The 27,979-nt window shown below is 38.1% G+C and overlaps 1 protein-coding gene across 2 annotated transcripts in view; it reads right to left on the reverse strand.

The window, feature by feature from the left end:
• The window catches only part of CERK (ceramide kinase), a 349,026-nt gene that overhangs the window by 269,358 nt on the left and 51,689 nt on the right, over positions 1–27,979 (reverse strand). The window contains exon 2 of one of the 2 annotated variants that reach the window (XM_053716615.1): positions 406–477. The exons of the other annotated variant lie outside the window; for it this stretch is intronic. Within the exon in view, the coding sequence (XP_053572590.1) occupies positions 406–477 (72 nt within the window). The remainder of the gene's footprint in view (positions 1–405; positions 478–27,979) is intronic. 2 annotated transcript variants of the gene reach the window in all.

A 27,979-nucleotide genomic window follows, 5' to 3' on the forward strand; every position in this document is an offset into this window, starting at 1 on the left:
AGAGTGTGCAGCCAATGAAAGTGAAACATTATTGCAATAGAGGCGCATTATTTATTTTGCTACCCTTTGCTGTAAAATACATCTAAACAATGTGCTTGTTTTGTTTGACTTTCTCACAGTGAGGTTTGAATTAATACTTTTTAGGCAATTGATGCAAGCTTTTGTTTACTTCACCCTCCCCCCAAAGATTCTCAGCAGTCACATGTTTGTAAAAGGCGGATTGTCAGTTTTGCATCAACAATCATGATAGGAGAATCATTCTTTCCAATAGTAACTAAGTTGAATCAGTGCTGAACAATAGAAAACAATAATAAAAACAAAACAAAACACAATAGAAAGTTAAACCATTACTTCAAAAATGTCTCCATAAACAAAATATATTATAGCAAAGTTAAATGTCCATACCTGATGATGACTTCCCTGTTAAAGTGCCTGATAACCCTCTTGCTCTGTGAAACACCCTCGCCAAGCACGCCCCTGAGGAAAAGCACAATGTTGTTCAGTATTGTGCATGCAAATATAGCAGCAGTAAACATGTTCCTTCCTGCACACCATGCAGCATATGCAACTCATAAGTGTCCAGGAAAACATGGCTGAGGTAGCAACACTAGCAGCAACTCTCCTTCAGATACCTGTACTATAAACTAGGTTCCAAAATGGCAGCACCCATGATTGGAGCGAGGTGCATGAAATGTATTTTGTGTTTAGTGTTCCTCTCAGGGTACACGATTGCACATAAACCATGCATTTATAACTAGAGCACATTGAATCATAAATGCAGCCTTTAAAATACCCTCTGAATCATCTCAAATAAACACTGTTGCATTAGTGTTAGGGGCAATAAAGTGGTTAAATCACTGGTGTAAGTTCTTTATGCTGCAGAAACTTAACACCAACTGCCCTGAGCAGTTAAATCACCAATAGAGTGTGTGTGTGTGTGTACATATGTGTATGACATGTGTGTGTATGTGTGTGTGTGTATATATATATATATATATATATATATATATATATATATATATATAGTATGTACAGATGTGTAATATCTGTAACCTATGTCCCTAGGGCCATGGTAACAGATGCTAAAGGGATAGTCTACTGTAAAATCACTTTCCCCTTTATGCTTTTCCGATGACTTGTATGGGAAATTACTTTATTTTTGTATATGAAATAGTCGAATGTTAGTTGAAACCACAACCAATTAAAATGAGCTAAGCTTGCAGGGAGAACAGATATCCTGATATTTTTTTTCTCTCTATCCACAATGGCTTCCTTATCCTATCTCTGTCTGATTAATCAAAACCAAGTGCAATTGAAAATGAACATTCTAGTACAAATATCTCACACATCCCACCAAAGTGTAAATTCTCTTGCAGCTTCATATTAATTTAGCTTTAAAGGGACATGAAACCCAAATGTTTTCTTTTATGATTCATAAAAGTTAACTAACAATAAACAACTTTGCAATATACTTACATAACTTAGTGTGGCTCCTTTTCATGTAATATAGCTGTGGTAAACGAGCAATTTCTAATTCCCAAAACTTGAAAATGCACCCTGCTGACTTATGAAGGCTAACTCTGCTACATACCTGTTTGTAATTAGGTTTATCAGATAACAACTGCAAAGCAATGTACTTTATACTAATTTTAACAGTATAGATAGCCTTGTTATCTACTTAAGAAGGGATCCGAAGGCACATGTCTAATGTTTACTGTCCCTTTAAATCAAAATTAAATTTAAATTAGATTTTAATGATTCAGATAGAACATGCAATTTAAAAAAAAAAAAAAGTAAAATGTGCTTCCTTTATCAAAATGTGCACAGTCTTTCTATATGCATACTTTCTTAGTCACCAGCTCCTACTGAGCATGTGAAAGTTCACAGTATATACATATATGCATTTTGTGATTGGCTGATGGCTGTCACATGACATAGGGGGCAGGGAAACATAACTATGAAATTTGTCATAAAAAAAAGTCTACTGCTCATTTGAAATTTAAATTGTCTTTTTAGAATGCACTGGTTTATTGTGTAGTTATATTGTATTTATTGATGCTTTAAAGAATCTCGCTAGACCAGAGCGCCCAAAGTTATTTCAGAATTTTTTTTCTTGTTCTTTGCATGACAGCTCCGCTTCTAAATTCCTATACTGAGAAGTCCCTAATTCTCACCTCACACACAGCAATAATTACATCTCAGCTTGTATTGGTAAACCAGATGTTAATGATATCAGCGTGTGATACAGAATAGCTGCCAAGCAACTTCTATAAAACTATTGTACAAGAAAGAAAGGCCTCAACAAAAGCTTTGTCAAAATAAACAGTTAAGCAAGCCAGACAAACACAAAAACTGATCCAGGCCTTTTCAAATGTCACAATTAAACTGTTTTTTTCCAGATACAGCATTCCAGTAATATAATATCATATTTTAAATGGCAAAGTCAGCCATTAATGTTAAAATAAGTTAAGTAAAAATGCCACATAAATAACACCTAGCTTTAGCCTTTTGAGAAATACTTAATACTGCACTTCTAGCATTAAAGGTAAATAAAACCCAATTTTTTTCTTTCATCATTCAGACAGAAGATTTAATTAAAAAAAAAAAAAAACATTTTACTTCTTTTATGCAATTTGTTTCGTTCTCTTGGTATCCTTTGTTGAAAAGGATACCTAGATATGCTGAGGAGCTGCTGATTAGTGGCTGCACATATAAGCCTCATGTTATTGGCTCATCGATATACACTGTGTTTCTTTAAAACAAAAAGGTTACCAAGAGAATAACGTAAATTACATAATAGAAGTAAATTTGAAAGTTGCTTAAAGGGCCACTGTAAGTAAATATTTTCTATGCCTGTTACTAACTAACTACCCCAAATACGCTTTTTATCAATAGCATTTCATTAACATATCTCTACCGTATATCAGAAATTTTGTCTGCAAATTTAATTGTTTTCCAAACCCACTCCATGGATATCCTTTGCTCTGTACCAATCCGCTTACAATACCTAGGTTTCAAAATGGCGCTTTAAACACAAAGTTATTGGTTTAAGTATTTTGAACATGCAGTGCTGAAAATAGTGGGCAGGATAAAGTGACATCATTGGAGAATAAAAGATATAACTTTTAGAACGTTATGAAACTTTGTTTTGGAGAACATATAGGTCAGTAGGATTTAATTAATGTTTATTAACTTTAATATGTTAGTTGTTTATCTTAAAAATTATAACAGAAAGTAATCCTTTAAAATTATATTCCCAATCTGAATCATGAAATAATTTTTTGGGGTGTCATGTCCCTTTAAGCTTTCCTATTTTTTATTGTTGCTTACTATTGGTTTTATGCTAATTACTTGTATACATTAATGTAAACTTGTTTGTTTTCTTTTAGGATATTATTTACTTAACGTGACATTATGAATAATAAAATGCTCAAATACGATAATTACTACAAAACAAATGATTGCCTCTGTGTTTAAAAGAATACAAAAAGTTAAAAATTACACTTATAGATAAGGCATGCAATTTTAAGAGACTTTTCCATTTCTATTATTAATTTTACTTTGTTCTTTTGTTATCCTTTATTGAAGAGCATACATAGATAGGCTCATGATCAGCAATGCACTAGCTAACTGGTGATTGGTGACTTCACACACATGCCTCTGTAGAGCGCTGCACAATCTGCTGATGCTCTAGAAATATTATATATATATATATATATATATATATATATATATATATATATATATATATATATATATATATATATATATATATATACACACACACATATACATACACACAAGAAATAGCTCAATATTTAAATGTTATCCTATAATATAAAAAGTCCAAGTGTGTTTGTCTGAAGCTGTCATGGGCAGTAGACAGCACAAGGGCAAACACACCTGGCCTTATAGTCTACCTAATCTGCTGCGGCACTGTGGGCAGAAGTGGGCGTGAGTGGGTGTGGTTGGGCATGGTGGGGGTGGGGCCGGGCGCAGTCTCGTGTGCACAAGAGAGAGGGGGTAAGAGAGCAAAAAAGAGGGGGGTAAGAGAGCAAAAAAGAGGGGGGAGAGCGAGCAAAAGAGAGGGGGGAGAGCGAGCAAAAGAGAGGGGGGAGAGCGAGCAAAAGAGAGGGGGGAGAGAGAGCGCAAAAGAGAGGGGGAGAGCGAGCAAAAGAGAGGGGGGAGAGAGAGCGCAAAAGAGAGGGGGAGAGCGAGCAAAAGAGAGGGGGAGAGCGAGCAAAAGAGAGAGGGGAGAGCGAGCAAAAGAGAGGGGGGAGAGCGAGCAAAAGAGAGGGGGGAGAGCGAGCAAAAGAGAGGGGGGAGAGCGAGCAAAAGAGAGAGGGGAGAGCGAGCAAAAGAGAGGGGGGAGAGCGAGCAAAAGAGAGGGGGGAGAGCGAGCAAAAGAGAGGGGGGAGAGCGAGCAAAAGAGAGGGGGGAGAGCGAGCAAAAGAGAGGGGGGAGAGCGAGCAAAAGAGAGGGGGGGAGAGCGAGCAAAAGAGAGGGGGGGGGGAGAGCAAAAGAGAGGGGAGAGAGAGAGCAAAAGAGAGGGGGGAGAGAGAGAGAGCAAAAGAGAGGGGGGAGAGAGAGAGCAAAAGAGAGGGGGGAGAGAGAGCAAAAGAGAGGGGGGAGAGAGAGCAAAAGAGAGGGGGGAGAGAGAGCAAAAGAGAGGGGGGAGAGAGCGCAAAAGAGAGGGGGGAGAGAGAGAGCGCAAAAGAGAGGGGGGAAAGAGAGCGCAAAAGAGAGGGGGGAAAGAGAGCGCAAAAGAGAGGGGGGAAAGAGAGCGCAAAAGAGAGGGGGGAAAGAGAGCGCAAAAGAGAGGGGGGAAAGAGAGCGCAAAAGAGAGGGGGGAAAGAGAGCGCAAAAGAGAGGGGGGAAAGAGAGCGCAAAAGAGAGGGGGGAAAGAGAGCGCAAAAGAGAGGGGGGAAAGAGAGCGCAAAAGAGAGGGGGGAAAGAGAGCGCAAAAGAGAGGGGGGAGAGAGAGCGCAAAAGAGAGGGGAAAGAGAGCAAAAGAGAGGGGAAAGAGAGCAAAAGAGAGGGGAAAGAGAGCAAAAGAGGGGAAAGAGAGCAAAAGAGAGGGGAAAGAGAGCAAAAGAGAGGGGAAAGAGAGCAAAAGAGAGGGGAAAGAGAGCAAAAGAGAGGGGAGAGAGAGCAAAAGAGAGGGGAGAGAGAGCAAAAAGAGAGGGGAGAGAGAGCAAAAAGAGAGGGGAGAGAGAGCAAAAAGAGAGGGGAGAGAGAGCAAAAAGAGAGGGGAGAGAGAGCAAAAAGAGAGGGGAGAGAGAGCAAAAAGAGAGGGGAGAGAGAGCAAAAAGAGAGGGGAGAGAGAGCAAAAGAGAGGGGAGAGAGAGCAAAAGAGAGGGGGGAGAGAGCAAAAGAGAGGGGGGAGAGAGCAAAAGAGAGGGGGGAGAGAGCAAAAGAGAGGGGGGAGAGAGAGCAAGGGGTGGGGCCGATGTACTGCAAAAAATGGCCCATGTGAACGGGCTTTAGGACTAGGATATATATATTAGTGTACATTTATTAGTAATAAATAAATGTACATTAAGCTGTCTAAAGTCCAGTGAGTTCTTATTTGATCTGTCTACATGAACTTACAACACCCTGGCAGGTGGATCATGTTGGTGAGAGTGCATCTTATTTGGGAGATTATATAAATTACAGGCAAAGCCAGATATAAACGGACATTAACTAGTGACTGTGGGTAAAGCCCGATGTACTGTAATCCCCCATATACACAATTTTTTTTGCCTCCCCCTGGGGGGTTCAAACAAGGCGCCCCGCCGATCCTCTTGCATCCACCCCAAATAAACCTTGGGAAATGAGTTTTACAAGGGGGGCTTTGCCCACCTTGAACCCCACCCAGGTGGAGGCAAAAAAGATAGTGAAGATGGGAAAATTACAGTGCATCGTATGTATGTTTGATGCAGTGACTCAATGACTCTGAGGGGATTTATGATCTTACATCGGGCTTTACCCACAGCCGATTGGGTAATGTCCGTTCTAGGATTACCCAATATAATAATCAAAATTCATTAAAATTATGGTGGAGATAAAAGCATGGGATTATAATTTTCCATATTGCAAAAGTAAATCAGCTTGGCTTTACCCAAAAAACTCCATATACATTGTTACCAATGCACCAGTGAATTCTGGGTAAGGTATGTAAAATCTCACATATATATATATACACACACACATATATATATATATATATATATATATACATATATATACATATATATACATATATATATATATATATATATATACACATATATATATATATATATATATATTATAATATAAAGAAAATGGTACTCTCTGGATTTATAAAGAAAAAACGTTTTACTATGCGACGTTTCGAGGTTTTCACCACTTCCTCAGACAAAGATTCAGTGAAAAATGACAAAATTTAAAACAAATCAAAACCCCTCCCCCACAGTGCTCCACCAATCATATGTTAGATAGCATCAACATGTGTACTCATCTACACAATATATCACAAACTTATTCCTAATCAGAATATGTAAACAAAGTTATGTACAAAAGTGGATCAGTTAGAATATTCTACTAGTGTGTATACGAGTGTGTTTTTTATACGACTGTGTTTTTTATACCTGTGTGTTTTAGTGAATGTAACCTTGATATCCTGTATATGCAGACAGATGATTCTAGTTAGTACCTTATAATCAACACAGAATAACTTCAAATCATACCTTGTATAACATGGATATGTAATTTGCACTTATCGCATAGTAGAAAGCTGTTTGTTTGCAATATATTCTAGTAGCTCATCATGGCATTACTCTCTGGCCGCTTTCGAGGTCTTCTGGGGGCGGGGCTTACGGTCGTCAAGTCATCAAAGTATATGTGGATCATTTTTCACAAATGTCTGTACAATATACCGGATGTATTCTACAGGCATGAAAAATGTTCCACATATACTTTAGATTCTAATGCTCTAATATAATTTATGTTTCTAGTGACTGGGGAGGGCGGTATTGTATATACTCTTGGGATCGTGTCCCTACTTCTAATATAGACGTGTTTCTCTCCTTGTCTCTATTATCGATTGTGACTTCGGCTTCTTTTACCCTTATTTGCATTTAGTATCGCTGATTGAGTGGTGGTTATACTTAGATGTACAATATACACATAGTTGCCAACATTTGAAAAAAATTTCCAGGGACACTTTGCAGCTATCAATTACCTGCATGAAAATTTTTATCACACCCCCTGCCCTAAAGTTCTGCCCACTTTGCCAAACCCACATAATTAGCATAATTTAGCTCCACCTATTGATTATGGTGCAGATTATATATATATATATAAATTAAAAAATGAAACTTAAATGTATAGAAGGAGAATGTACAGAATGGAATTATTGAAAGAAATGGGAGCAAAAGGATTCTCCTTCTATACATTTTAGTTTCATATTTTAATTTATATATATAATCTGCACCATAATAAATAGAGACTGTATAGAACAGTGTATTGAAAGGGAAAACATGCCTGTGTCTTAGAGGTATCATTGAAAATGGAATGTCCTATTAGAAACAAGTTCTCGTTACACTAGTTAGGCCCAAAGTAAACAACAGAAAAATCCCATAGCACCATGTCATCAGATACATTATCTGTTCTCCTTTTCTGGAAGCTAAGGCTTTAAACTCCAAAGTACTTTTGTGCCTGCAATCTTCATAGGGCCAATACTCTGCTTCAAGCAATGCTGCAAATTTAAGAACATTTAATTGCTATATTTATCTTTTTGGGCAGAAATAACCTAAGTTTATAAAGATATAGAGAAAACCCACTGTGCACATGCCAGTCCCAGGCATATCAGAAACAGAGACAAAGAAAGGCTAGCAGACTGCAGTTCTGGTATATGATGAATACTTTACATTAGGGATAGAACAATATTATAAAATCCAGAATCACATTTCATATTTAAAGGACACAAAATTAACTACACAGTCTAGAAACAGAAATGTCATTAAATGTGCAAAGTTTTTTGTTTTTTGTTTTTTTTTAATCCAGCATTTACATTGCAGGGACAGGACTACACCCAAGACATGCCAGATACCCCAGGATCCTGAGCTCCTAATCCTGCAGAGGGCAGTTGTGCCCGGGGTAGGTACTGAGCCTCAACACAAAGCCAACTCCAAGCTCCCAAAACCAAGTCAGCAAAACCAAGTGAGCCAAAGCACATGAGCAGATTGTAGGCTTCCTTTGGACTGGGCAGAGTGGGTGAAAATCAAGGGTGGGGGCAACCACTGGATGGAGCAGGGTAGTTGCACCCCTTAGAGGCAGGGCAAGTGGAGTTCAGCCTTAGCTGGGAACGGTGAGTGCACTGTCATTATGGGGCAGATGATTTGGTTGGGACAAATGCCTGTAAGCACCCAGCTTATAGTGAGAGCATATGTTTATTGCTAATCCACAAGATGAGGCTGATGATCGCCGACTACAGCACCCAGAGGTGGCAGGTACCAGTGTACATGGTGACAGCTCAATTCATGTCCCCAGCACAAAGCGTCAAGGTCATACATACCATCAGCAGCAATGCTGTCACTGCTGACTCAATAGCAGGCACTTCCGGTTACACAGATCCTCTGAGACCGGCTCCTGTCTTGGCCGTGGGGTGGTGCAAGGTGCTCCTCTTCTGTGACGGCACGTGTTCCATCCCTCTCCCCACTACACTGACAAGCTGAGCCGAGGTAACCCGGGACTCTGCCTCCTCCCTGACTGTGCAGACAGTTCAGCAACGCAGACAGCGCAACCTGGCGGTTCCGCTGCAGAGGTGCCTGGTGCAGTGTGTGCAGGAGGGAATGTGTGCTCAGGGCAGGCTGCGGATGGTGTGCTGTGTATAGTGGGCTGGTAATTGGTGCACAGGGTGCCGTGTATATTGTGCAGGGGCAGTGGGTGCACAGTGCACTGTGTGCTGTGTATAGTGTGGGATGACCTTACAGCAATATGTGGGATGATTTGTAATAAAGCAAACTACTACTCTAGTAATCAGTATCACGCTAGCTGCCAGGAGAGTCCGGGACATTTAAATGACCGGGACTGGGTCCCCAATTCCGGGACTGTCCCGGGAAATACGGGACAATTGTCAACTATGTATACATGGGTTATACTTTTAAGTTCTCTTTACTTCCTATATGTTTGTTGTGAGGGATTGTCTCTGGTATTTTTAACATGTGATATTAAAAGTTAATTATTATTTTTTATGTTTATTATTTTTTGTGTTGTTGCTACCTTACCACTATATCAGTTGTAATCTAGTGCTCCTTAGGGTGAATCTTTTCTTTAAATATATTATTACACACACACGGCCTATTATGAATTACAAGGGTCTGGAATATGATAATCATCCTCTATTTTTTTACCATTTTATTTTACCCCTGCTTCTGAGCTGGAAATTAACTAGTTATGTAACCCCTTTTGCAGAGGTTAAACACATTGTTAGAGCATTTATGCAACTACAACAATACTCTGCTGCTACACAAAGATAAGACCCCAAGGAAATAAAGCCACAGTTCAGAGCTAACCCAGGAACTCAAGTGTGTCTGACGCCTGTATGATGAGGCCCTAACGGGTCACAGGTAGTTCTGTGCTTAAAAAAAAAAAACAGGCTTCGGGGAGCAAGAAACAGCCCAAACCAATGTTCACCAAAGAATAGAAACAGAAAAGATAGCAGAAATAGGTGAATATATAAAGGGGTAAACGGGGCTTAAAGGGACAGTCAACACTAGAATTTTTGTTGTTTAAAAAGATAGATAATCCCTTTATTATCCATTCCCCAGTTTTGCATAACCAACACTGTTACAGTAATACACTCTTTACCTCTGTGATTGCCTTGTATCTAAGCCTCTGCAAACTGCCCCCTTATTTCAGTTCTTTTGACACATATGAACTAATACCCTCTAGTGGGGAAAAACTGTCAAAATGGATTTAGATAAAAGGAGGCCTTCAAGGTCTAAGAAATTAGCATATGAACCTACCTAGGTTTAGCTTTCAACTAATAATACCAAGAAAACAAAGCAAAATTGGTGATAAAAGTAAATTGGAAAGTTGTTTAAAAATGACATACCCCATCTGAATCATGAAAGTTTATTTTGGACTTGACTGTCCCTTTAATAAATCCTGGGAGACATTTTCTTAACTAATAAGACTGCTTTTCTTTATCTATAAATGCACTCATACCTGGTACTAAAATTCCATATTCCTGCTTGCTCACATTACTGGAGTACTTAGAGCAGAAAATTAATCACTTTTAAAAGGGGCATTATATAGTTTCTCTGTCTCAACTAAAAGAGTATTTTGAAATGTAATACTGTACAGTTAAGTCCGAATCTCTTGACTGTTCTAAATGAAACAAATTTATGTATGTGAGTTGCGGTTGCCCCTATGAGCCAATGAGCAGTAGAGTCTCAGGACGCAATTATGCACTGCCTTTTTAATAGATTTTTTTATTTTTTGAACATGTTTAATAGTTGCTGTTTCATATATGCAAAATGTCCTTTAAACCCAATTTTAGATTAAACAAAAAACTACTTTATGTTACAGCAAAATAAAACACTAGTTTTCTGTTGACTGATTTACATATGTGTGAGTCATGTAGAAAACATTAAAATAAAAAAAAATAAAAGTAACATAAGTGGTGTGATTGCCTGCACCCATAGGATTAAGCAATGTATGCTGCATGCAAATACCTGGCACACTGTTAAAGCCAGAATAGCGTTAATTGCTATGCAATGTAAGATTTACCACTGTCCCTGCTGTAAATTATTCATTAATCATTACCATAATGTATGAATATTGCATGGCACCTCTATCCTCCAGAGACAGATACAATTAATGAGAGCCCCACCTCCTCCAAACCCTCCAATCTACTGCAAATATAGGGGCTCAACAGAATATTGAAATTTCACTTCACCGAACAGATTTTATGCTATAAAACAGAATGACTGACATATATGGGAGAGAATGAAAATGAATAAAGTGTCTCTACATAACTATAAATGAAAGAACACTTTGTTTTCAACTGTAAAGGAGCAATTCATTCAAAAATTATTTCCACATAATATGGTCCATTTTGCATAGTAAGAGAAAATTAAAAAAAAAAAAAAAAAATTGATCCATCAGGATTCTGAACACTAACCCTGCAACATGCTATACAGCGTTTGCTTAAAGGGATATGATGAAACCCAAAATGTTTTGTTCATGATTCAGATAGAGCATGTGATTTTAAACAACTTTCTATTTATCTTCTTTTATCAATTTTTCTTAATTTTCTTGGTATCTTTTGTGGAAAAGCAGGGACGTAGTAGGCTTAGGAGACGGCCCACTTCTGGAGCACTATAAGGCAGCGGTTTTGCATGAATGTTAACAATTTGCAAGAGCACTAGATGGCAGCACTATTTCCTGCCATATTGTGTTCCAGATGCACAGCTACGTATCTCTTCAACAAAGAATATCATACGAACAAAGTCAATTTGAAACGGTTTTAAAATGTTAAAGGGACAGTATACTGTAAAATAGTTTTTCCCTTAATGTGTTTACAATTGCTTTTTTACCAAATGCAGAGTAAAACATTTATGAAAATTAGCTTTTTAAGGTTTATTTCTGTATATTAAAGCTCTGATTTTGTGTTTTGAAGCCACAACCTAATAAAATGGGTTGAGCTTGTAGGTATAATCAGATCTCATTACTGTATCACATTGTGTACATATACCTGCTTCTTTATCTTATATCTGTCCTTAAAACAATCACCAATACTTTGAGACAACAATGGAAAATCAACATTTTATTACCTTATCTCTGCTTTATCACACTGGGAGTGTAATTTCTTCTGCTGGCTGTGTTTACAAAGCTTATCTATAGTTGGTACGCGCGGCCACAAACTTTCAGAATAGGTGGGGATACCACATGCTAAATTAACAATTTCAAATGCCAATATAAGGGTAAAGGAGCTACTTGTAAACAATTTAATACACTCCAGCAGGTAAAGTGGATCATTGGGAACAAATTAAAGGGGAGAAATTTTTTGAGTAAACTGTCCCTTTAAGCTCTGTCTGAATCACGAGAGACAGAGACATCAGAGAGAGATACACACCGCTGTTACCAATTCTACATTGTTCTACATTGTTCTCTTGGTATCCTTTGTTGAGTAATAAACCTAGACAGGTTCAGGAGCATGCCTAGGTCTTTAGTACTCTATTGCAGCACTATATAGCCACCAATCAGCAGCTACCTCCCCTCCCAGTAGTGCATTGCTGCGCCTGAGCCTACCTAGATATGCTTTTCAGCAACTGGCACCAAGATAATCAAATACATTTGATAACAGAAGTAAACTAAAAAGTCTCTTAAAATTGCATGCTTTATATGATACAAGAGAATTTCATTTTGATTTTCACATCCCTTTAACTAAACATTTTATTAGATTAACTTTGTGTATATTGCCCCTTTAAACAGTTTTTGTTTTAAGATGCTTACGTTTGTATTTCTTCAAACCTTTGAGTACTAAAGGATTTCTTTATATATTAAACTAATTTTACACTTAGTCATCTTTAAGAATCTTGGCTGCCAGAAGGGCTACATTACTGCACGCCTACCTGGCAGACAATGGGTTAAAGTTCACCACATCAGTGCCCTGAAGAATCATAGAATTGTACTTTTTTTCTATAAAGCTGTGAACTGCATTTGAACTTTTATTGATTAGTCTGATTGATAGTAAGTCGGAGGGATAATTTCCTTACAAGAATTCAGTTAAATCAACCGACTGCCTAGAAAAATCCAACTAAAATGTCCCTGGTGTCAGATAAGTGTAAAGGGTCTTCGAGGTGCATAAAATCAATAGGCTTGAGGTAAAGCAGAACTCAATTAATGGCAAACACATTAGCATTTCTTTCCCATTTTATCATCAACACCAATCTTGCTAAAAATGACATGGTTGCAAAGTGACTATTAATTCCTCTTAATCTGCCTGCATAGTACTGGAGAAATACAAGATATATAAACAGGTTCATAGTTCTCAGAAAACAGCAGCAAGAAATGAAACTCAGCACTTCCCTTGCTAAACTGAGATGCAAACTAAAATGACACAGATTTTGTCTCTCATAACTATCTCTGTTTACTGCCTAAATGGACATAAAAGTGCAAAACGTTCTGTATTTTACTAATGCATAAAACTGTGTTTAACCATAGCAAAGGCCTAAATAGTCATCTCCAGTGCAGTTAAGCAGATCTGGTGAGCCAATAATAAGAGGAATGTGTGTAACCACCAATCGCCAGCTAGCTCCCAGTCGTACATTGCTACTTCTGAACCTACCTAGGTATGATTTTTTTTTAAAAAATGATGAGAATAAAGTAAATTTTATTAGAGAAATAAACTGTCAAGTCTCTTAAAAACTGCATCCTCTAGTCAAAATTTTTAACTTTCATGATTCAGATAGGGCATTCAATTTTAAATAACTATCCAATTTAGTTTTATCATCAAATTTGCTTTGTTCCCTTAGTATTGTTTGTTAAAAGCTAAACCTAGGTAGGCTCATATGGTTAATTTCAAAACCCTTGAAGGCCGCCTCTTATCTCAGTGCATTTTGCCATATAGATAACATTGTGCTCACGCCCATGGAGTTACTTATGAATGGACACTGATTGGCTAAAATGCAAGTCTGTCAAAAGAACTGAAATAAGGGGCCGGTCTGCAGAGGCTCAGATACAAGGTAATCACAGAGGTAAAAAGTATATTAATATAACAGTGTTGACACAACACACAGAAAACCTGGCACTCGCCAGCAGATTCACAGTAATGTTTAAAAGCAAAACTGGGGAAAGTCAGTTACATTTGGCGCCAAAGGATCAAGCCCAGGACCACGACAAAGTCTCCTCGTTCCTGGGACCCTAAACCAACACCCGCACAATGCATACTTCCAAACAAACCAACTGGGAACCTCCCAGGGTGACACAGGCTTTTGTAACCTTTCCTATGTAAATACAAAACACAGGAATGAACCGCACTCACAGACTGGACTGGGTACACATCCTAAGCCACAGCAAACTCCACAGCCCTGAACACTAACAGACAGCTGCAAAGTTCCCAGCAACCCAGGCAGTTAACCCCAGAGCAGCCTGGGTGACAGGCCCGCAGAGAAGCATTACAAACATTATCAACACAACACACAGAAAACCTGGCACTCGCAAGCAGATACTCAGTAATGTTTAAAAGCAAAACTGGGGGAAGTCAGTTACATTTGGCGCCAAAGGATCAAGCCCAGGACCACAACAAGGTCTCCCCCTTCCTGGGACCCTAAACCAGCACCCACACAATCCATACTTCCAACAAACCAATTGGGAACCTCAATTTTTGGGTTGAGTGCCAGGTTTTCTGTGTGTTGTGTTGATAGTGTCTGTAATGCTTCCCTGCGGGCCTGTTACCCAGGCTGCCCTGTGGTTAACTGCCTGGGTTGCTGGGAACTTTGCAGCTGTCTGTCAGTGTTCAGGGCTGTGGAGTTTGTTGTGGCTTAGGATGTGTACCCAGTCCAGTCTGTGAGTGTGGTACATTCCTGTGTTTTGTAATATAACAGTGTTAGATATGCAAAACTGGGAAATGGGTAATTAAGGGAATATTCTGGAGTACACTGTCCCTTTAAATTTTACTTCTATGTCAATTTAAGGTTGGAAAGGGGCAGTACTATCAGTAACGGTAAACTCACATTTGTAAACAGCCTTATCCCTTTAATGTGTACAGCAAATGACATGATCATTAACATTTATTCCTCCTAGTCACAAAACATTATGATTTCTGGTAACATTTAATCTCCCCATATAGTGTTTAATTAAAGGGACAGCAAACACCTTGTAATTACAACACATTTCTTTTATGTTCTATTGAATAACATATTTTAAAACAAACATCTTGTTTGCTGCAGTTTTTTTCAATAGCCAAACTCCACCTAATATTTACCTTATTTGGAGGAGCCATTCTGGGCTTGAGTCTGCAGACAACAAGGCTAACCACAATAATTATTTCAGTATAAAATGCATTGATTTCAGTTGTTATCAGTAAAAGCCAATAAGGCAAATGTGTATAAAAGGATTAGCCTTGAGAAGTCTGCGGGCGGATTTCAAGTTCTGTTCTAAAATAATATCCAAAATTTTCTTAGCTAAGTAAGCAAAATAATGAAAGTATATTGCAAAGTTGTTTTACAAATAACTAAACATTTTACAAAAAGATCTCAAGGTGTTTGCAAGTAACATTGTAATATACGTAATTTATTTAGCCTGTTTTTGCTGTAAAACAGTTCTGAAAAGTGTGCTGGTGTCACTCCCTCCAGAGAGGCTGAGTATCTCCTCACAATATAGTATGGTACGTGAGCCTGCAGCATTCTACAGAGCGATTGGTCAGATCACAGCATCAGCTCGTTAAAGAGCCAATATAGTTGAAAAGTTACATGCTCTAATTCATTATGACTATCGTCCTATCGTACAATGGGGTTAAACACAAAGTAGAAGTACTACTCAGGATTTGCGGTGCACTGCTGATCTTGAGAGGAAAATGCTGCTGATCTAATCAGCAGCGCTAGCTGCACATCTGAGTTGTGTGACTGGATCACCGGCAAGTTCCGCTCCAGACCAGCAGTGCTCCTCAGGTCCTGAGCAGCCCTTATACTAAGTATAAAAAACATTTATATGCAAAACATTTCCTGAACATATTTATATCCAGTTTATGATAATCCCACAGTGAGAATAGTAAAGAGCCACAGGTAAACAAGAATTACTGATGTGTTCATGTGTTACAAATGTTTGTCTTCTGTGAAGAAAGAGGCAGCTTTATGTGTAGGAAGTGCCAAGTGACAGCAGGAAATGCCACAACTTCAATTACTGCTGCGGCACACACTGGGCGTCTTCTGTCCAAAAGATAGATGCACTCAATTTGTGTAAACACTAGAATAACATATCAGCCAAGTCTAAAGGTTTTTTTTTAAAACAAATCAACATCTTAATGCGATTCGTTTTTAAATTTGCCTTATTTGGAGAAGCTAAATCGGCCTTTATTCCACAGACATGAGGCTAGCTAATATCAGAACGTTAGTATATAGTACATTGTTTTGCAGTTGTTATCTGATAAAGCCAATTAGGGACCGATATGTAGCAGGATTAGCTTTGAGAAGTCAGCAGGTGTTTGAGCAATTTCTAATTCTTAGAACTTGAAAATCATCCAAGCTAAATTACATGAGAAGGGAGCAAAATAAAGTAAATATATTGCAACATTGTTTTATAACGCACAACTAAACATTTTATACACAAATCTCAAGGTGTTCAGTGTCCCTTTAAATTGGGCAGTAAGCAATGTCTTTTGACAGGCGGAATCGCATTTAAAGTATTTTATTCATTGCCTCTTTGCACACACATTTATTTAAGATATAATTTAATCCCCCTAAGTTGCAGTACAACCGTCTTCAGAGGTTACCCTACAGCAAACTGACATTTTTTTATTCTACCGGTCACTAGGCTGTAGGTCAGACAGAAGCGCTACTGATTTTAAGTGGCAGGCTCTGGATCTTTTCTTGTGAGTGAGAAGATGGGTATTTTCACTCATGGAAGGATCAGGTGCCGAATAGTGTGGGGGTACATAAAAGGTGGCTGGTGCAGGAGGCTATACGGCAATTTCAGAGGCTAGTTTACAAAAAAAAAAAAAAAAAGTTGCCTTCCAAAAATTTTAGATTGTTTGCTGTTCCTTTAAGTAATTCTTCTAACTATACAGCTAAGTTTACCAAAGAGTTTTGCCATATGGTGGCACAAGCTGCTGCCCTCTACCTTTTGCTTAGAAAACTGCTACAGACACTGCTGCCATATAGTTTTCCATGCGAGTATATACCACTGATCCTATTGCTGTATACTCTCATGGAAAGGATACAAGTTTAAACAAATGGCACCAAGATAAAAATGTAAATTTAATTTTAAAAAATACATTTGACTTTTTTTTTTTTATAAACAACCATGTGCTCCCTAAATCATGAAAGCTTAATTTGGTATTCATATCTCTTTTATAAAGGTAATTAAACACCTTGTAATTACAAGAGATGTATGTTATTTTGCTATAGAATAACATATCAGCCAAGTGTAAAGATCTTTAAAATAAATTAACACTGCTGCAATTGTTTTTACATTGCCAAACTCCACTCACCATTTGCCTTATTTGGAAGAGCCAGTCCAGGGTTTTAAATGGGAGATAAAATTAATTACAAATAAAAAGGAATCTGGACCTAGTCTCACCCTCTAAGCCTCTCAAAAAGACTGCAATCTCTCCACACGGTCAGATGGATACAAAACTATTAGATTAAAAGAGTGGCACTAACAAGCTGAGGGCTCACTGGAAAATATATGTATATCTAAATGTATAAAAACAACAACAATTCTATATGTATAACAATATGTGTATTTATTTTCTACACCTTAAACAGGAACATTCTTACATATAAAACATATATCATAAAAAACAATTAAAAGAACCGTTAATTTTTACACAGATACCACAAGTTTGTCATACAACTGAATATTTTCTAGTGAACGCTGATATTTCCGAATTGAGTCATTGGGATATTAACAAGCTTCGCTATTGATACAAATGTGTCTTTTCACTTGATGTTTTTTGGGTTTTTTACATTTTACACCTCTTTGTTAGTCATTTGATACTAGTATCTTTTAATTGTTCGTATATCACTTTGGTTACTCATTGCACAGGAGCACTTCTAGGATAGTCTTAGAGTTGCAGATCAGTCTGCTTATTTATTTTTTATATTTCAGAATTTTAGGATTGTTTATTGCTTAGTTGTGGCCACAACTTTTAATTGTTTTTTATGATATATATTTTATATGTAAGAATTTTCCTGTTTAAAGGTGTAGAAAATAAATACACATATTGTTATACATATAGAATTGTTATTGTTTTTATACATTTAGATATACATATATTTTCCAGTGAGCCCTCAGCTTGTTAGCACCACTCTTTTAATCTAACAGGGTTATAAATGGAGTAGGCAAGGTGACCCACATTAATTATTTTAGAAAAACTTATTGTCTTGCAGTTCATGTTAGCCCTCCAAAGCCAAGACAGATATGAAGCAGGTTTAGCATTGAGAAGTCTGCAGAGTATATTTCCAGTTCTCAGAATTAGAATACTGCAAAGTTGTTTCACCTCCATTCATGATAAAACGTTTTATGTTATTAATCGAAGGAGAGTGACACAACTTGCAAAAAACAAATTATATAGTTTTCTCAGTACAGAAACATCCAGTTTACAACAAAAATAATAATAATAAAATAGTTTAAAATATATAGGGCTAGATTACAAGCGAAGCGTTCATTACCGCTCCCACGCTAGCTCAGCTCGACTTCTGCTCTTTGCACGCGTCTGGTATTGCACGTATTAGAAGGTGAAAGTAAATATTTAATCGCTCACGCACTAACCCAGCAAGCGTAAAGAGCAGAAGTTAGAATATCGCAACAACGTTAACATATTCTCACCACTGACTTCAAAAGAGAGAAAAAATTTTGGGGAAAAATCCTAACACCCATACGCACGCTAACCCAAATCGCCATAAGCCCCCTACTTTAATAACCCCTATATCACCACAACCTCCATCGCAAAGTAACCCACTACACCAGAGCTTTCCAAACTTTTCATGTTGGTGACACACTTTGTAGACCTACCTCATTTCGCGACACAGTAATTCAGTTGTTCTAGCAAACAGGAGGTTAAACTAAGAGATACGGACACATACATAAATGATATAATAACAAAATGTATTTACAAGTAACAGAATGTATGTGTAAGAATTAAAAAACATGTTTAATAACACCAATAGCTACTTACTATTTTAATGGGATGTATGAGGTTGATGAGATGAACACAGTTTCGGAATATTTGGTGTAATATTAGATAAAGACTCTCACATTTCATCATCAAGCATTTTTAAGCTTCCACTGCCTATCCATATATCAAGGGCAGGAGCAGCAATGCACTACTGAGAGCTAGTTGCAAAGAAATCCCACTGACTTCAGTTCAGCATTTAAGCTGCCGCCCTCAGAGCTCTGTGAGTCCGACTGACTACTGCCTGCACTGCAAACACAATGCTGTCCCACTCACTGGCTACACTTGCAGTCACAAGCCAATTAAGGAGACTACACGTGCAGTCAGGAGCCAATCTGACGCCAAATCTGCCAATGGTAATAGTTTCAGTTCCCACTGAGCTGTGCCAATTGGTTAAGATGATCTGTGACCCACTAGGTATCAATCACGTGTCAACCATGTGATATGCGTAGCAAGCAGGTGGAAAGTCAGAAACCAAAAAACAATTTAAAAAAAAATAATTTAAATTTAAAAAAATTTGTGCTGAAGCAGGGACACACCTACACACTGCTGCCGACACACTAGTGTGTCCCGACACACAGTTTGGAAAGCATTGCACTACACTATTAACCCCTAAACCGAAACAACCCCCATTGCAAAGTTATCCACTCCACTATTAACCCCTAAACCAACACAAGCCCATCGCAAGGTAATCCACTACACTATTAACTCCTAAACCACCACAACCCCTTCACAAAGTAACTCACTGCACTATTAACCCCTAAACAGCCACAACCCCCATCACAAAGTAACCCGCTGCACTATTAACTCCTAAACCACCACAATCCCATTGCAAAGTAATCCACTACATTATTAACCCCTAAACCACCACAACCCCCATGTCAAAGTAACCCACTACACTATTAACCCCTAAAGCACCACAAGTCCGTTGCAAAGTAACTTAATACAATTTAAACCCCTTAACCCAGTGCTTTCCAAACTGTGTGTCGGGACACACTAGTGTGTCGGCAGCAGTGTGTAGGTGTGTCCCTGCTTCAGCACAAATTTTTTAAAATGTATTTATTTTTTTGGTTTCTGACTTTCCACCTGCCTGCTACGCATATCACATGGTTGACACGTGATTGATACCTTGTGGGTCACAGATCATCTTAACCAATTGGCGCAGTTCAGTGGGAACTGAAACTGTTCCCATTGGCGGCTTTGGCGGCACATTGGCTCCTGACTGCACGTGTAGTCTCCTTAATTGGCTCGTGACTGCATGTGTAGTCATTGAATGGAACAGCAGTGTGTTTGCAGCAGTAGTCAATCGGACTCACCGAGCTCTGAGGGCGGCAGCTTAAACGCTAAGCTGAAGTCAGTGGGGTTTTTTTTGCAACTAGCTCCCAGTAGTGCATTGCTGCTCTAGCTCTTGATATATGGATAGGAAGTAGAATTTTTTTTAATTTTTTTTTAAATATATTTTTATTGAGGTAATGAACAGTGATAACATAACAAAAAAATATGTCCAGGCACAAATTGAAGTTAGTAAGAGCAATCATACGGTTCTCAAACATGTAATAAAATTTAGCTGAAACCTTAAGGCCTATTGCTATTGCAATTATTGTGTCTAAAGAGCTGATATGCAATGTACTGTATATAGAGAAGAGAGCTTCAGTTACGCCATGTAACAATTTCAGCAATAAGAGAATAGCATCTGGTACAGGTTATGATAATATATCAAAAATTCTTGTTATATCACATGTGAAATATAAGATTAATAGTAAAATAAACTAACGTATAGTACGTATGAGTGTCTGGATCATATCTTAATGAAGCCTTATTTTTTCCCTTAGGGGTGAGAATGGTCCCCGAGATGCGATAAAAACCATAGTATAATTTAACCATGAAAAGGAGGTTGGGGCATAACAGGGAGTTAGCTTCATTGATTTCTTAAGGAGAAGAAGAGAAAGAAATACAGCGGGCAAGAGCCGCTATAATTGAGAAAGTAAGGAAAGAAATCGGGGAGGGGGATGGGGAGGGGGATGGAGGAGGGGGAGGGGTGGGGGGGAGTTAGTTGAGGTGATTATCTAGCAGAACATTTAGACCTCCAAACCTTTTGAACACAGAGCAGATAGGGATTGCTCCCCATAAGGTCACATGAGAGATAAGTCAAATATGCATAGGGGTTAAGCGAATACAAAACTTAGTTAACAATCAACCGACAAATTCGACAGTCATATACTTAAGAAAACAACAGTGACATCCTCACAAACCCTACTACTAAGGTTTTGATAGTTAACTATAACAGCCCATATATAGTATAAATAAATAGAGTATCATCGCCAAGCTTTAAGTGCCAAGCAAGGAGGCTTAAGTAGTATTTGGTTTAGCTATAAATGCCTTAATAAAATAGATATAAGATAGTAAGAAGAATGTGCCAGGTACTGATGTATGCTAGTTCTTCAATCTGACAGACCACGGACTGTACCGGTGTCTGTCTAACCAGTCACCGCAGTGAAAATCTCAATAAACATAGTTATGTATGCTCTTGTGGTCAGGGTTCTCAAATTGACAGCAAATTCCTAAATTATGTATCACATACTGTGCAGAGGGTCTACAATTTACCGGCTTATAAGCGAAAAGTGTAAATACCCTATTTACTGCGTTATATACATCAGATCTGAAGAATAAAGAAAGCACTAGTTTCCCAAATATATGTATTAAGCATTGTATGGAACAAGTAATAGTACCCAAGTGTCATGTATTTTTGCAACAGTCTCAGTGATGCATCTTAAACTTAAGTCTCTGGAGGCCAAAGGGAAGGTCCCTGATGATGTGCCAGAGTCCTTTCTAGCCTACTTCAATTCTATCGCCATTTTGGGGGCTACAGTAAGTCTCTAAAGGGACCCCGTTGATAGAGCGGTTCCCCTGGAGAGGGAGGCCATGTGGTACACTCCGTTTGCGGATGAAAAATAGGTCTGCTGCCTGATCCATAAACGTTCTGTGGGCAGATATGTAGTGGATTTGGGGGATATCCCCATTTTGTGACCTGTGGGTTTGGACTCCGTAGAGGCTACTGAAGATCTCAAGTGGCGCCGAGCTTCTCTAGATTCAATGGGGGTAATGTGGCTGCGGGATGGAACCGGAGCAGCCGATGGAAGAGTGATGAAGCGGATAGGAGTGAATGCTGCTCTAGGCCTCCCCCCAACCATTCACTTTGGGTGGGTACTCTGCATCACTGTCCCTCTCTGTAGTTCAGCGACATGTGGCTCGAGGTACTCTGTGGCTGCCTCTCCGTGATCAAGGACCTGAGAAATGTAGTGCTCGTCTGCGGCTGTGGGGTGTAGTACAGCGGTTGGTGAGTACTGAGGTTCCGTATTCTGAGGATCTCTCTTCGGTATTATTATTGAGCTCCCGGTTGCAGCTGGGGTTTCTAGTCTGCAGGTTAGAGACGTTCTTTGATCGCCCTGTTGCCGTTAGAGTTGATCAGTCTTCAGATCTGCTAGGGTGAAATGAGGGCTCCTGCATGAGAGGATGTAGAGAGGAGGGATGAGCCAAAGGCTGCTCTAGGTTTATTTTCAGCGCCACGATATGGGTTAATGGCGAAACCTGTTCCCTTAGTACTTCTGTCAGGTCCTTAAATCTGCGGGACATCAGGCTGTCAAAAGCCTGAAGCTGGGCCAATATAACGTCCTGGAACTCCTCCATATCCCACCGGGAGCACCCGAACTGATCTGATGCCCGGTAGAACTCAAGGTATGGATAGGGTACCTCATGGGAGAAAGATGGCTGCTTCCCAACAACTGCTGTATTAACTTTCACGGGTTTAATAGGTAACGATCTTCCGTTATTGAGTTACCAGACACTCATAGGGTCTTCATATAGACTGTTCCTTGGTTTAAAGGCAAATTAGGCTGTACTGAGCGGTCATATGTGACTAAATTTTCGGAATCACTCCGGAGCTATAGTAAAATGCGACCGCTCAAATACAGAGCTGGCTCCACCCCCCAGGAAGTGGAAACTTAAAAATGCTTGATGATGAAATGTGAGTGTCTTTATCTAATATTCCACCAAATATTCAGAAATTGTGTTCATCCCATCAACCTCATACATCCCATTAAAATAGTAAGTAGCTATTGGTGTTATTAAACTTTTTTTTTAATTCTTGCACATACATACTGTTACTTGTAAATTTTATTATTATATAATTGAATTTATGTATGTGTTCGTATCTTTTAAAACAAGTTAGTTTAACCTCCTTTTTGCTAGTACAACTGAATTAATTACTGTGTCGCGAAATGATGTAGGTCTAAAAAGTGTATCACCAACATCAAAAGTTTGGAAAGCTCTGCCTTAACCTAACACCCCCTAAGTTAACCCACCCCAAAATAAATAAAACTATACTATCACTATACTACCTATATATACTACCTATATAGCCCTATATAGCCCTTAAAAGGGACATTTGTAGGGAATTGCTCTAAATTGTCAGCTCTTTTGGTGGAAAAAAAAACTACAATTAACCCTCCACCCTCCCCAAAATGTATCTAAAAAAAACCTACTCTTAAAAAGGAGGAGATTTAGCTCTTTTGCTGCCCAGGCAAAAAAAAATAAAACTAACTAACACTAAACCCCTAAGATGATACGCATTAAAAATGAATAGGGACGGTAGCGCTCCATCTTCATCCCGGCAACGGTCAATCTTCTTATTTTCCTCCCAGCAGTGATCTTCATCCATCTTCTTATCTTCCGTCCCAACGTCCTCTTCATGTGAGCACCATCCGCACACTGAATTTGAATGCTAGGTACCCCCTTTATGTAGGGGTACACTTGCATTCCTATTGCCTGATTTTCAATTTCAAATTCAAATCAGCCAATAGAAAAAGCTTTCATTCTACTGGCTGATTTGAATTTGACATTTTTTTAAGTAATGTTAGGGTTTATTTTTTTTTATTTTTTTTTTAAAAAAGGTAAGGTTAGTCTGCTTTGGAGTAATTTAGGGGGTGTTAGGTTAGGAAGTTTAGAGGGTTTGCGATGGGGTATGTGACGGTTTAGGGATTAATAGTGTAGAGGTTTACTTTGTGATGGGGTGTGACGGTTTAGGGATTAATAGTGTAGTGGGTTACTTTGCAATGGGGAGGTGCTGTTGTTAAGGGGTTAATAGTGTAGTGGGTTACTTTGCGATGGGCAGTGTGGCGGTTTAGGGGTTTAATAGTGTAGTGGGTTACTTTGCAATGGCGGGTGAGTATTTAGGGGTAAATAGACTAGTTAAGTGCAACCATTTCCTACAGCGAAAATCTAGAAATCACATTTCACATTTTACACAGCGCACCACTTTTTTATATGGATTTGAGCATAAAGAACACTGCAATCTTGCGAACGCGTTTATGCTCCTCAAGCTAAAACAGGCTGCAAATCTAGCAATAGTTTAGCCAAGTATATGCTACAGCTCTGACTTACAAATGCCAATGTCCGCAAAAAACATATATCATGTTTTAAAGCCAGAAGATAATTGTTCATTGTTCTGTCTCCTTATCAGTAAGTAAGCACTGGTAATATGACATAAATGTACTGAGATATATCTTATTGATCAGATACTGCTCAGCCTGAACACTTGGAGGGCCAGACAAAATGCACTTTTGAGTTCAAGTCTGGTTTTATTTACATTTCCATGAAGTTTTATCCCCATGTAATCCTGTTATGTTTGCATGCGATTTTCCACCAACTATTTTCTTGCCTGCGTCATGGTGAAGGGAACAAATTAGATTCCAAATATTGTCATTACAACCTTTGAACAGACTTCCACTAGGCGCGTTACTCAATTACTTTAAAGGATTTATAATCTTGTAAGCTCTAATGCACACCTGTTGTGCAAACAATAAATGTTTATTTTTCTCAGTATTACCAAATTTGTACATGGAAAACTAATAATAAATCATAGAGAGATTGCAGAAATTGTTCCATCATGCATATAACATTACTTTCCACCCATAATTTACTAAAAATTGTGATTCAGTTTTCTCTGGGCCTGCAAGATATTACTTAAAGGGACATTAAACACCACAAGATATAAATATAAATTGTTTAATAACATGTAGTAAAAACAACTTTGCAATATACTTTTATTATTTATCTTTTTCTCCTTTCCTGTAATTTGATTGTGAATATTGTGGGCTTTCCAATGGAAAACATGGAAGACACAGCTATATTCCACACAGTGATTGGTTGCACACTCTAGCAAGTCATTTATAACCATTCCTAATTGGCCTCAGCAGAAAAGGTAACCTAAGTTACAATATGGTGGTGCCTACTGCTTTATAGACACTACATTTACCCTTATTTTTTCAGTATTTAAACAACCGTAATATAATTTTTAAAGATACATGGCTTTATAGACACTACATTTACCCTTATGTTTTCAGTATTTAAACAACAGTAATATATTTTTAAAGATACATGTATAAAATTATTTTTAGGCTAATCTTTTCTCTGAAAACATTCAAGCAATTATGGTTTTAGTGTTTAATGTCCCTAGTGTCTGTCTATAGAATTGTGGACACTAACTGGTGCACAGGACCACTTGAATGGTTTCTCATTGGAGAGAATACTATGAATTAAATGGGCTAGCTTAACTTTATCATTCGACCCCTATTGTGACAACACATAATAACATTCATGTGTCTATGTCAGACCATAATAGATCTCAGGTTTAAAAGATGTGTACATGCATGTTTTTTAATGTGTGAAGTATATCTATATGTATGGCTGATATTGATTGGTATTTAAAAGACTACGTGAATGGTCTTTGATTTGGCAAAAATGTTGAGAAACAGATAGATGTCTGTTGCTGCTCCATGTATGCAACTCTCTTTCATAGGAGTGGATGTACACTGAGAAACAAAATTCTGTGATCAGCCATATGGTTTAATGTTAGATTCTTTGTTTTAACTTGGGGAACCAAGGAATGTAAATCTGAACTGTCGATATCGGCGATGATATTGCATACTGATCATGTGTATCATTTACACCTGCATTTGTTACATATGTTTCAAAGTGAGATTTCAGAGCATGAGATTCTTGCTGTAATTTGAAAATAATATGCCCAGAAATAAAAACTAGATTCATAATAAAAAGGGATATAGCCAGGGTTATATATCCTAGATGGCCAATGTTTTCACATAATAAATAAATTAAAGTATAGAGAGGTGTGTGTGTATGTGTGTGTGTGTGTATATGTGTGTGTGTGTATGTGTGTGTGTGTGTGTGTGTGTGTGTGTGTGTGTGTGTGTGTGTGTGTGTGTGTGTGTGTGTGAAAATGACTGTTTATGATTGGTTAAGATTTTTTATTTAAAGCCCCGAAGTTGTGAGCACCACATCACCTTGATAAAGCTGTGCTTTCTCCCTATTTGTATAAATGATGTTATTGATGCCAATTTTAGGGATTTTTTATTTTTTTATTTATTTATTTTGTTTTTCCATTTTACAGAAAATGTCAGGCATTCATTGTACATGATACATTCTTAGAGCTATGCCAATTTACACTAATCTGCAAAAAAAAAAAAAAAGGAAAATTAAAACATATGAAACTACTAACCGAGTCAGTGCTCTATAAGTGACTCATATTATTTGTAAATATTGTTGCCTAAAACGTCTGCATCGAACTGCTTATAAACTAAATCAATATCAGTCAGCCTCACCTAGTCCGATCAGGCTCCTCGTTGAAGATTCCTTTCAGGTCCTCCCCGGTCCCCAGGCCAAGCAGCGAGCAGCCCCCCCCATTGTTAAGTAGTAGGGATTTTTAAAAGGGACATGATACCCAAAAAAATATTTAATGATTTAGGTAGAACATACAATTTTAAACAACTTTCTAATTTACTTCTATTATCTAATTTGCTTCATTCTCTTGGCATCATTTGTTCAAGGAGCAGCAATGCACTACTGGTTTCTAAATGAACACATGGGTGAGCCAATCACAATCAGTATATATATATACAGCCACCAATCAGCAGCACACGTCTGAAGCACTACATGGCAGCAGTTTTGAGATTGCTTATAAATTAGATACTAATAAAACCCCACAAGAAAGCATTCTCAGACACCAATAATAACAATAATATGATACAAGTTAGTCACTTATTTACAACCAATAGAACAGCCCCCATGTAAGCATGTTAAAACTTTTACTAATATGATTTAAAAAATAATTTTCATTAAAATTGAGAAATCGGACGATTAAAAAGATGCGTTATCCAAGCTAACACCACCGCTCCCTGTAGGGAATTGCAAATCTATTACAATGTGAACCATAGATAGGGCAGAAATACAATCCTGGCAATTATCCCCATTACCCCATGTGACACGAAACAAAAAGGCCCCTATACTGACAGCATGATTTTGTGACTGTTATTCAGACCCCACAGGGCCGAGTTATGGGGTGGACTTATCTACGTGTCACAATGTGGCAATTATTTAAAAAAGAACTGGGTATGACTGTGTAAGCCCTAAGGGCTTAAAGAGACAGTAAAGTCATAATTAGACATTCATGATTTAGATGGAGCATACCCTTTGTAACAACTTTCCAAGTTACTTCTATTATTTAATTTGCTTCCTTCTCTTGTTAACCTTTGCTGAAAGTTTTATCTAGGAAAGCTCAGGAGCAGCAAAGAACCTAGGTTCCAGCTGCTGATTGGTGGTTGTATATATATATATATATATATATATATATATATATATATATATATATATATATATATATATATATATATATATATATATATTAGGGCTGCCCGATTAAATTGCGGATGTGGTTTTAAACCGCAATTAATCACTGCGGTTGTAAAACCGTGAGAGTACACAATTTAAAAGAAATCTTCAGATCGTCATGAAAACGGAGGCGGAGAGGGAGGATGAGAGGTGGACCAGTGTGTGGCCGTGGACGGACCTGAGAATGCCCGCGAAACGGCCATTTTAGAAGAGATTGAAGAGTGTGTGGGAGTCATCGGGGAGTGTTGTGGCGGGGTGGTACAACTCTAAGTTGTGAGCAATAAAGTGAATATTGAAAAAAAAAATTAAAGTGCCTTACTGATTATTTTTTTTTAACTTCTATGACGCATAACATTGAGTTTGATT

The sequence above is a fragment of the Bombina bombina genome, chromosome 6 (genome assembly GCF_027579735.1).
Source record: "Bombina bombina isolate aBomBom1 chromosome 6, aBomBom1.pri, whole genome shotgun sequence".
Taxonomy (NCBI): Eukaryota; Metazoa; Chordata; class Amphibia; order Anura; family Bombinatoridae; genus Bombina; species Bombina bombina.